Raw genomic sequence first — 11588 nt, 5'->3', positions numbered from 1 at the left:
TCTCACGCGGTAAAGGGTGGAGAGCCCTCTCTGGGTCGGGGATGAGCTCTTGCCTCAAGTGGAGGAGTTTAAGTATCTCGGGGTCTTGTTCACGAGTGATGGTACAAGGGAGCGGGAGATTGACAGGCAGATTGGTGCTGGGTCAGCAGTGATGCGGGCTTTTTACCGGTCTGTTGTGGTAAAGAAAGAGCTGAGCCATAAGGCAAGGCTCTCGATTTACTGGTTGATCTACGTTCCCACCCTCACCTATGGTCATGAGCTTTGGGTAATGACCGAAAGAATGAGATCGCGAATACAAGCGGCCGAAATGAGTTTCCTCCGCACGGTGGCTGGACTCTCCCTTAGAGATAGGGTGAGAAGTTCGGTCATCCGGGAGGGACTCAAAGTAGAGCCGCTGCTTCTCCATGTCGAGAGGAGCCAATGAGGTGGTTCGGGCATCTGGTTAGGATGCCTCCTGGATGCCTCCCTTGCAGGGCCAGATTAACACTTCCTGAGGCCCGGGGCTAATTACCAGGATGAGGCCCTTCATATGATGTTCTGACGCATGACCTCACACAAACCCACTGACACATCAGCGTACACAGTACCAATCTATGACAGACTACCGTTTAAAGTGAACTGGTATTATGATTTCAATTCAATTCACTTCAATTCAATTCATTTCAATTCAAGGGTAGCTTTAATATCATTACTGAATCGTTACTGAATAGTTTGCAAAAAAAACAAAACACATTTCCAGTAGATGGGGAGTAAGACAACCATTCTCTTGCCACCTTCTCTCCATTTCTGAGCGAGCGACTGAACAATGTTTTGCTCAGACATCGCTTCTGATTTTTATAGCTCCTTTCAGAAGCCGAAAAATCGGCATCTTTATGTTGACATTGTGTGGGTGCTTCAATTCCCTTTCCGACCCAATAGCTTCGCATCTCCTCATTAACTTCTCCCCAGCATGCAATATCTGTTGATATATCTATTTTCGCCCCTGCCTCAGAATCAACAGGCTCATCTGCTACATTACCCACTGGTTCTTCTCCATCACTTGTTTCCTCAGAGATTGTAGCACTATTGCTAGCAGACTGGCTAGTTGGGCTGGTTAGTTGGCTAGCGGTGGTTGGCTGCTGTCCATCACTGACAGTTGCCTCTTTGCTGGTGGTAGCTGCTACAGCAGGCTGACTACTCCACATGTTGGTTAATTTGGGTGTTTTCTGTAATAATTCTGTCGCTCTTTCCTTTTTTATTGATTGTAATTTTCGTTTTTTTGCTCCGCTCTCGTGTTTCCTTTGGCCCGACATTTTCGCTTGTTTCGTTTTTTTTTTTTCTATTAATTTTTGTCATTTGACATTCAGCGACCGGAGGCCCCCCTAGTGGCGAGGCCCGGGACTGCAGCCCTTTCAGCCCATTCTTTTAATCCGGCCCTGCTCCCTTGGGAGGTGTCACAGGCAAGTCCACCAGGGAGGAGACCCCGGGAAAGACCCAGGACACGCTGGCGTGACTATATCGCCCAGCTGGCCTGGGAGCGCCTCGGAATCCTTCCCAGGGAGCTAGTGGAAGTGGCTGGGGAAAGGGAGGTCTGGGCCTCATTGCTCAGGATGCTGCCCCCGCGACCCGAACCCCGGAGAAGCGGAAGATGATGGATGGATAGATGTGTGTGTGTGTGTGTGTGTGTGTGTGTGTGTGTGTGTGTGTGTGTGTGTGTGTGTGTATATATATATATATATATATATATATATATATAAATAAATAAATAAATAAATAAAAGTCACAATCTATATAATATCTAAATGATGATGTGTTGGCTGAGATCTGTTACCTGAGATCTGAGTGGCTCCATCAGTTCTGTTTGCTTCTCTCACAGCACAAACTGGACATGAAAGAGGGCTGAGATCTGCTTTAAAATAAACACCATTCATTATTCAATGATAGACCTAATAACTTTTGTTAACTTTTGATACTGATATAGAGCAGATCATTACTGTAAATCCAGAAACTTACCTACTTGGTCTGCATTTGTTTCTTTGTTGTTTGTTTCTGGTCCTGCTGAAGGAAAAACGGGGATAATCTTCACTGGCTAACATTCATTTAAATATAATCTGTAATACACTTTTAAAATGAAAAACAAATAATTAGTAAATAATTGGAACGTTTGTGCAGCATTCATTACTTTGTGCCATAAAATCTGCTGAGTGCTGTGTTTTTGTGTTACTGTGTTAAACTTAATGTTTAATGTTTAATGTTAAACTTAATGTTTTTCTTTATTTTTTGTGTTGCAGTCACGTTTTGATGATAAATTTAAGTTTTTTTGGTGAAGAACTGTTACCTGCTCTAAAATAAACACCATTCATAACAATGTTGGGTATAATTATTTCACGTCTTGGTCAGTTATCAAATGGACAGTATAAAACTGCTTAATTGCAATTCCAAAAGCTGCATCACAGGTTTTGAAAACAATAAAAACTAGCTGAGCTACATTTTCAGTAAAGTAATGGAGCTAAAAGTGATTCAGTTCCATTAAAAGTCTATAAATCTCAGCAGTTCTGTGCATTTATTACAGTGTGATATTCAGATATTAGATGATGAGAAGCTACAGCTTCTGCTGTGAATTAGCAGTGCTAACCATGCAGCCCAACCTTCTTCAACCACATATCTATATGATGACGTACACCAATCAGGCCTAACATCATGACCACCTCCTCGTTTCTACACTCATTGTCCATCTTATCAGCTCCACTTACTGTATAGCTGGACTTTGTAGTTCTACAGTTACAGACTGTAGTCCATCTGTTTCTCTGATACTCTGTTACCCTGTTCTTCAGTGGTCAGGACCCCCATGGACCCTCACAGAGCAGGTACTGTTTGGGTGGTGGGTCATTCTCAGCACTGCAGTAACACTGATGTGGTGGTGGTGTGTTAGTGTGTGTTGTGCTGGTCTGAGTGGATCAGATACAGCAGTGCTCCTGGAGTTTTTAAACACTGTGTCCACTCACTGTCCACTCTGTTAGACACTCCTACTTTGTAGATGTAAAGTCAGAGACGACAGCCCATCTGCTGCTGCACAGTTTGTGTTGGTCATTCTCTAGTCCTTCATCAGTGGTCACGGGACGCTGCCCACAGGACGCTGTCGGCTGGATGTTTCTGGTTGGTGGACTGTTCTCAGTCCAGCAGCGACACTGAGGTGTTTAAACACTCCAGCAGCACTGCTGTGTCTGATCCACTCAGACCAGCACAACACACACTAACCACCACCACCACGTCAGTGTTGCTGCAGTGCTGAGAATGACCCACCACCCAAACAGTACCTGCTCTGTGAGGGTCCATGGGGCTCCTGACCACTGATGATTTTGGCATTCAACTCAAAATGGACAGCATATTATACAGTGAACCAGTGTTTCCAACAAAGTGACTGAAGTTGATCAAAACCAGGACAGAGACTAGGTTAATTAGGGCCATGCTGACCACGTCCACTCACCAACAAAACAACGTCCTTCTTCCTCTGCTTAATGACCATAAAAAGCAAAGGGGGGAAACATTACCATAACATTCACACCCTCATTTGTATTTATTTGTATTTGTTTTAATAGCTAGTTACTAAACAATAGGATATATTTTTAGAAAGTGATACTTTCTGCAAGGAGAACAATTAAATGACTGTTTCAGCCTCCTGACATCATCACGCTGAGTCTTACCTGCTGGTCTAGACTTTGTGCCTTTCTGGAAAATGTGACCTGCATTCCAGAAAATTTCCAAAAGTTAGATTGACAGTGTGAGGCTTTTAATTCAGATTTGCCAAGTGAACATTTCCTACCTCTAAACTTGAGGAAGAAGACTGTCATCACAGTGAGAACCAACAGACTGATAACCAGTAAGATGGTGGCGACTTTCCATCCCGGAGAAACTCCTGATCAAACACGTTATAATTAAATATCACAGCTTTAAGAGGAACACTGAACCAGTTCAGGAGGAGAATTATGTCCTTCACCTGGTTCTGTTGGTGGATCAGCTGGGTGATGAACGGGATTGAGTGGCAGCACTCTGCTCTCTCTCATCTCCTGACCAGATAAACCCACAGAACAGGAGATCCACTCTGTCTCCGAGGGAGAGAAGAGCAGCCAAGAGCTCACATTCACCAACCTTTCAGAGTCTAAATGAGAGAAAAAGAGGGGAGGGGTCAACTTAAAAAGAAGAACCATATCGGTTAACATGGTTTATCTCAGTGATATTCACTCCGTCATGTTACGGTCATCTCTGATGGTATAATTTATTCCACTGAGTGAGGAAGGAAGTTTCCTTATAACGAAGTGTCTGAACTGGAGATCTGGCACAACATTCACTACCTGTACTAGCAGTGGGAGGAACCCTGATTAAAATTCGTCCTATTTTTTGTTTTGTCATAACTGTTACACCAGTGTGCTTCAAATAAATGCACATAACATGACAAAGAAACAATGCAAACCACACTAACACTGAGTCAGGAAAGCTTCAATCACATTTTGTCTGAAACTGAAAGCGCAACAGACCCTCAATCACCTCCTGCTGTTTAGTCTTTTACTTCTAAAATATAAGGAGATTCGCTCGAAATTGGCCCGAATATTCCCTACATAACTTGACGTATGTGTAATCGACTGCATTCCATGCGATGCTGGAAGTGATCTTCATTTTCTGACAGACACATGAAGGGGTACGGGGGTCTGCACCTGGAAGTCGTAAATGGAGGCTAAACGTCATAATGGCTGTCCGGCGCCCACCTCATCGCTCTGATGCAGGTTTGTTTGAAGCTCCATATACCGAGGAGCTCATTGCACTTTGTTTTGTTCAGATCGCTTCGTCCTGGTGAGAGTTATTACAGAATATTCGGGGCCTCTTTCGAGTGAATCTCCCTGTAGTTCACTTTGTTTTCAACACAAAGGATATAAATGAACAGTATCAGCCCACAGCACAATGCTATTCAGCCTGTGGAACTATAATTCTCTATTAATTTCAGCCCTGTTAGTCTGATGGTTGGAGGTGCGAGTATGAGTCAAATGACTTGAGAAATTCACCAAAGCTCAAGTTGTCTTCTTATACAAATTTCCCTTTACACCTTAAATGGTGCAGCCATTACTTTCAAGCACCTGGGCAGTTGCCAGAATGTAACTGCTGCTGCATTTAAAGTGTAACAATAAAAAATTCAGCAAACAGCTGCCAAAGGAGGACAGATTTAGCTATAAATTCTGATGTGACTCAACATTTCACACCATTTTTGCCAGAAAGCAAAGTTTTCTTACATTGTTTAGTTATGTTTTACTATTTTGTACAACAAAAACTGACTTGCTTTGGTTGTAAAAATGTTTTTTATTAAAATGTGTTGGGACATTGGCTATTTATTGTGCACTGTTAATCTACAAAAACAGGTTTATTTAAAATTTCTTCTATTCCACACCACCATTTAATCCTGTACTTGGCAAACCGCAGCCCTGCACAGTTTCAGGTGTTCCTTGTCTCTACATTGATTCAGCTCATCAATTGATTGTGGAGCCCCTTCATGAGGTTGATCTACCTAGATTTCACTGCAACTGTCCAATCTTTGCTGGATTACATTAAATGTTAAACGTCATGAAACGTCACCTTTAACTTAACACTTTTTCGAAACTTTTCAGTGGCACGTAAAATATGATGCCCTCAAACTAAAATTAGGGTACCACTTCAAAATAAGACTCTCTTCATTCAGCGTTCATGAATGGTTTAAACTCAGCTTATTAATGGTTATTAATTAGGTCATAAAGACCTTAAAATCATTAATAATCATTTACAACACATAAATGTTGTTTGGTTCATAGTAAACACTCATTCAAACGCTTCATCACCTATTCATATTCATCAGATATCACAGCTCAGTTTTTTCCTTTTTATAAATGGGTTATAACTTTTTAACATGTTTATACTAATGACCAAGAACATACTCGTTTTCAGCCATTCATAAACCCTTTATGAGGGTAGTCTTATTTTAAAGTGTAACCAAAATTAGTCGGTAGGGTCGGTAAGCGCTTTTTTTTTTTTTTTTTTATAATAGTAATAATAAGACACTGATTAGGTATATTTCAGTTTATTAATTTTCTTGTTCGAGGAGATTTGCGACACAACTAAGTAATAATCAATGAATTTGCTTCTTTACTGAGCGGCTGTGTAATTAACACGAAAGAGCAGAATGAAGGACAGGAACTACCGTTTTTTGGTTTTGGCCTTCGCAGCGTATTGGAATAGTGCTTTTTACAAACCTGTGTATTCCTGATTAACACTGTCTGTGAGTTCTCTTCCTTGTTTGTCTCTCCAGGTGAGGGTGGGCTTTGGTGACCATCCACCTGATGCACAGGTCACATTCACCTGTTGTCCAGCTTCAGCAAAGGAGAGAAGAAGAGGAGATCCGACCACTAGAGTAAAGAACAGAATATAACATTGAGCAAAGCTGTTACAGCTGAATCAGAATGTATAAGCTTAGTATAAATCCAATGGATAAAACACATTAAACAGATCTAATATTTAGCTATTTGGAATTTTACTATTAGTGATATGAATAAACTGTGAAGGAAAACTAGTGACAGGTCAAGGTTAACCGGCACGTCCTGATGAGGCTCATGTTTATGTTATTTCATATCTTTACCTGGAAGGCTGAGGAACACGCTTGCCTCTTCATACCATGTATAACTTTTAACATAGCACACATATTCTCCTCTGTCTGCTACTGTGAGGTTCTCCAGTCTCAGAGAGGCGTTCCATTTCTGCAGTTCTCCAATCAGAGACGCTCTGCCTCTGTACCGAGGATCTCCAATGTTCTCCTGGACCTTTAGATCTCTGTACAGCAGAACTGGGTTTTCAAATTTATCGGGTCGATGCCAGCGTACTTCATACCTCCTAATGTCCAACGAGGTGGAAAGTTCACATGGCAGGACAACAGATGATCCTAACTGTGCTGATATATCACCATCAGGAACCACCAAAGAGAAGATATCTAAAAGAGGCAGATATTCCAGACATTCAGTATATAGTTTGAAATATGAAAAAAAAAAATGAAATTCCTAAATCCCTGATTATACCTGGTCGCTTTATGCTTCTTGGGTATCAGGATTATATCTAAATAATGCTTGTCCACATAAAAATGCAAGTGTAAATGCAACCAAGATTCGCATGTCCAAGCAGCCTGACTGCATGTCTTTCGACTGTGGGAGAAAACCCATGCAGAAAGAACTGGTTGTCCAGCCGGGGAATCGAACCTTGCTGTGAAGCACCAATGCTACCCACTGCACCACCATGCTGCCCTATCTGGAGCACACACCAAGCCACACATCAAGCCACATTATTCAACCAAAACCCCACCTATTCCTTTGACCACACCTCCCCCTGCTGTTCTTCAGGGAAAAAACACCCATTAGAACTATATAGAGGCTTCACCGCTCCTTTAGTTCATTTCTTAACATTCAGCTCGAGTCTCTCCTCTGAGTTGACTCAGTGTTCAACGGCCTAACGTAGTTACAATAAAGTCTGGTTAACCTTTACTTCACATCATCGTTATTCACTGGTCTGCTACCACACATTATGCTTTAACAAAACCCTACATCAGTGGTCACTAACACTCTTCCTGGAGATCTACTTTCCTGAAGAGTTTATTAGTAATGATCAATAAGTTTTTGTGAAGTTAATTAGCTGGAGCAGATGTGGCAGACTGCAGCTGGATCTAGACTCTACAGTAAGTTTTAATCGGGGAAATTCAACCTAATAATACAGAGCTCATCTTGATCACTACATTCAGCTTTCAAGTCCAAAAAAATCCGCTGACCTTCTTGCCAAAAGAACAGGCTTGAAATCTTCTTGGATCTCCTTAAAATCTTAACAGATTATAATCCAGATACAAGTTGCATGAAATGACCAGGTATAAACAAAGTCTGAGGGTTTAGGATGAGCTGACGGTGACACTAATGAATCACCTGCATTAGAACAGCTGAGAAGATCGAACATCAGCAACAGAAGAAGCATCACTGTAAATGGAAAACAATATTAGTTAGTGTTTATTACTGGGCTAGTTCAATAGTCACTGTCGCGTCTCACTTTTAGATGACTGTGCAGAAATGGGAGGTCAATATACCCAGTTCCATGTACTCTATTAACTTCCAGACAGATTTGTACGTTCAAATGGGAATACCTTTACTCCTACTCAAGTACATCTGTGAGGAAACAAGTCTACTTTTACCTTAGTTGCACTTTAGTAATTTCTGTGCAGTTACTAATTAATTTTTTTTGTGTTTCATTGGTGATGGCATCTGCACTGCCTTTGTTACTGATCAAATCTCTGACTTGAGGTTTATCATTTTATTTCAAACTAAAGGTCTACAAAAAGAGAAGACTGGAGCCCAACCAACTTCAGTTCCTGTGCTGACAGATTCTGGAAGTACTTAGAAGATCCACCACATCACAGACATAACAATACTTTTACTGGATTGCGGGTTTAGGCTACTCTACCCCCCTCTGGCTGTATGAGAATAAAACATTCATTCATTAAGAAATTCTGTGACACAAGCTCTATGAACACACCTTAAATATTCTAAATTGAGACCTTCGCATTGGTTGGGGCCAATAAGTTGTTTAGAGTAAACCAGTAGTTTTCATGATAGTTCTAAGCCAAACACTTTATTTTTGATTCCATTTTTGATGATAAACAAAGGTTTAAGGCAATAAACCTCAGGAAGTTGTGCATTACCGTGACTTTATGACAGATAATCCATTCATCCATCCATTTCCCAAGCCGCTTCTCCGTGAGGGTCGCGGACACGACCTTCAGTGCCTTTTAATTTTAATAGTACATTTTTACTTTACTGAAATAGCGGCAACACGACATATGATGAGATACACAACTTTTCAATACAGATTTAAGCTGATTTATGTCAATAAATATACTTTATATCAAGGGTGCTCAGTCCTGGTCCTGGAGGTCTACCATTCTGGAAAGTTCAGACCCAACACACACAGGCCATATAGTCAGATGCTGCTGAAGGCCTTGATCACCTGGATCAGGTGTGTTTGATTAGGGTTGGTGCTAAACTCTGCAGGGTAGTAGAGCTCCAGCACCACGACTGAGCACCCCTGCTTTATATATACCATTGTTGCAGAGTAATGGACTTTCAGCCATCCTTCACGTTTTGTCATATAATACAGCAAATATTATAAAACAGCATTTAACGGCGAAACGTTCGTCTTATGAGTAGTTTTTGCTCACTAAATTACCACAGTGGCGACAATGCTAATTACCATTAGTACCGTTTACTAGCACTAATGATTTCGTGTTCTGTTAGCGTGAAGCTAACGCCTCCACACATTCATTTCTCCACACTGAGTTGTTAGTTGTTACCTCAGTTAGTTGTTACCTCAGTGGTCACCTCAGTTAGTTGCTACCTCAGTTGCTACCTCAAGTTATTGTTACCTCAGATAGTTGTTACCTCAGTTAGTTGCTACCTCAAGTTATTGTTACCTCAGTTAGTTGCTACCACAGTTAGTTGCTACCTCAAGTTATTGTTACCTCAGTTAGTTGCTACCTCAACTTATTGTTACCTCAGATAGTTGTTACCTCAGTTAGTTGCTACCTCAAGTTATTGTTACCTCAGTTAGTTGCTACCACAGTTAGTTGCTACCTCAAGTTATTGTTACCTCAGTTAGTTGCTACCACAGTTAGTTGCTACCTCAACTTATTGTTACCTCAGTTAGTTGTTACCTCGGTTGAAACAAAACCTGGTTCCAGTTGGTGGTTGATGTTAGCGCTATAGCTAACAGTCCATTCACAGCACACTGTTTTTTGTGACTTTGGCGCATTAATATAGAATCCAGCTGTTGTGATGCGGTCAGGTTTGCATATATTTTACTCTGGCTTTCAACGCAGCACAGCCTTTAGGACCAGAACTATCCGTTTGATAAAGAAATGCTGAAGGCCAATTCCACTCATTTTTCAAAATGTCTGTGTAATTCAGTGGCTGAGATGCAAACAGAGTGGTTTGACGTGAAATGGCTCAGATGCCTTTACTGTGGTGGTGATAGGAGCCATAGAAAACCATAGAAACCAGTAAGTGTTTCTATTGGTTCCTGGTGATTTTGAAATGTGTAGTTTTTTTTTTAATGCAATATCACAGGTTTAATGGGTGACGAATGGCTGATCATAATGGGATCTAAAGTTATTCTACAGGAAAGTACTGGTCTTTATTGTAAGCTATTATTGTAAAACCATTAGGTTAATTCTAATGGTTCCTAATGGTCCTTTTTCAGCAGGGTGCTCAATTTGAAAAAGTATGCTTTCTTTTGGGCCTTTTTTTGACATAGACCACCCTTCATGCATCCCTCTTTTACATTTAATACATTTAAAAACTTTATCTCAAAACTAAAACAGGGTCTCAGTCATCAGGCAGTGAATTAACCATTTCATGTAGGAACTTTCTGTGAGGAGCTTTTGGAGGTGGACGTCTGGTTCCCATCACCACCACTGTGAACAATTCTAACTCTGTAAGGTTCTCTAGAACAGAGCCAAATCATTCTGAATGACTTTGTGAACATGTTAGTCATTTAGTTATACAGAATATTTTTTAAAAATGGATGGAGTTCCCCTTTATTAACAAAACTGTGATAATCACAGAGGCATCTACTCAGAAACAGTAACAAACTGAACCACCACCAGGGGGAGCCGCAGTACTACTGAGCTGTTTTCAGTAAAAACTATATATACAAAACAATTACATTCAAAGGCCAATGCAGTCCAAATACCCACTATATTAAACTTACTATTGTTGTTTTTGAAGTTTGGGACTAAGAAGGCGGTTTCTCAGTAAAACATTAAAATGTCCAAACCAGCCGTAGTAACAAAGGTCAGTTAGGACTATAACACACAAGATCAGATAAGAAACAATGAAGTAGTAATGAATATTAACCGCAGTAGGAATAGTGAATATTTCACACAAGCAAAGAAAAAATCATCTTTTACATGCAATAATCTCAGGAAATTCCACTGTGATATAATCTACACATTAACCTCCCCCACTCTGAACTTTCACAATTTCACTTTCACTTTTAACAAACTACAGTGAAAACAGTCATAACACTGTTAAAAACATGTGAAAATGAGAAACACAGAGTGAAACATGATGAACTGCGTTTCCTGCCCATTCTATAGCGCACAGTAGTGTCTTATACACCGGTTTGAGAGTTAAAGTAAGAGCTCTGCCTACCTTCATGTGGTATGAAAGCAGTGGTGACTGACTCCACCGACTTGCAGCCTCTCTCTGGTTATGCAAATGAACCGAGCAGCGACCTATCAGGTTGCTGATATGCAGCGCCGTAACCGATTGTCAGGCCCGCAGTCACACGGTGAGAGAGGGGGATATGAGGGTCGATAAAAACTCCACTGTTATGAAAGATGATTATTTATAGGTTTAAAAGCAAATGAGGGTCCATGGGGGTCCTGACCACTGAAGAACAGGGTAACAGAGTATCAGAGAAACAGATGGACTGCAGTCTGTAACTGTAGAACTACAAAAATGGACAATGAGGGTAGAAACTAGGAGATGGTCATAAGGTTATGCCTG

At 40.9% G+C, this 11588-nt stretch overlaps 1 protein-coding gene across 15 annotated transcripts in view; it reads right to left on the bottom strand.

Moving 5' to 3' along the window:
• LOC108411228 (butyrophilin subfamily 1 member A1-like) overlaps nt 1–11531 on the bottom strand; it is a 17766-nt gene extending 6235 nt beyond the window's left edge. Inside the window, exons 1-10 of one of the 15 annotated variants that reach the window (XM_037533054.1) lie at nt 11232–11531; nt 7956–8006; nt 6635–6982; nt 6252–6404; nt 3977–4138; nt 3803–3895; nt 3684–3722; nt 3467–3493; nt 1993–2037; nt 1811–1885 (exon numbers count right to left, since the gene is read on the bottom strand). In XM_037533054.1, coding sequence (XP_037388951.1) covers nt 1811–1885; nt 1993–2037; nt 3467–3493; nt 3684–3722; nt 3803–3895; nt 3977–4138; nt 6252–6404; nt 6635–6982; nt 7956–8004 — 991 coding nt within the window. In that variant the 5' untranslated portion in view covers nt 8005–8006; nt 11232–11531. Of the gene's footprint in view, nt 1–1810; nt 1889–1992; nt 2038–3466; nt 3494–3683; nt 3723–3802; nt 3896–3976; nt 4139–6251; nt 6405–6634; nt 6983–7955; nt 8007–8725; nt 8822–11231 lie in introns of those variants that run through there. The other 14 variants (XM_037533056.1, XM_037533057.1, XM_037533058.1 and 11 more) reach the window with 14 other exon arrangements.
• Between the last annotated feature and the right edge of the window lie 57 nt (nt 11532–11588).

Source organism: Pygocentrus nattereri, chromosome 22, assembly GCF_015220715.1.
Source record: "Pygocentrus nattereri isolate fPygNat1 chromosome 22, fPygNat1.pri, whole genome shotgun sequence".
NCBI classification, from domain to species: domain Eukaryota; kingdom Metazoa; phylum Chordata; class Actinopteri; order Characiformes; family Serrasalmidae; genus Pygocentrus; species Pygocentrus nattereri.
The sequence above is the reverse complement of the archived record's forward strand: the minus strand, read 5'-3'. Positions and strand labels throughout refer to the sequence as shown.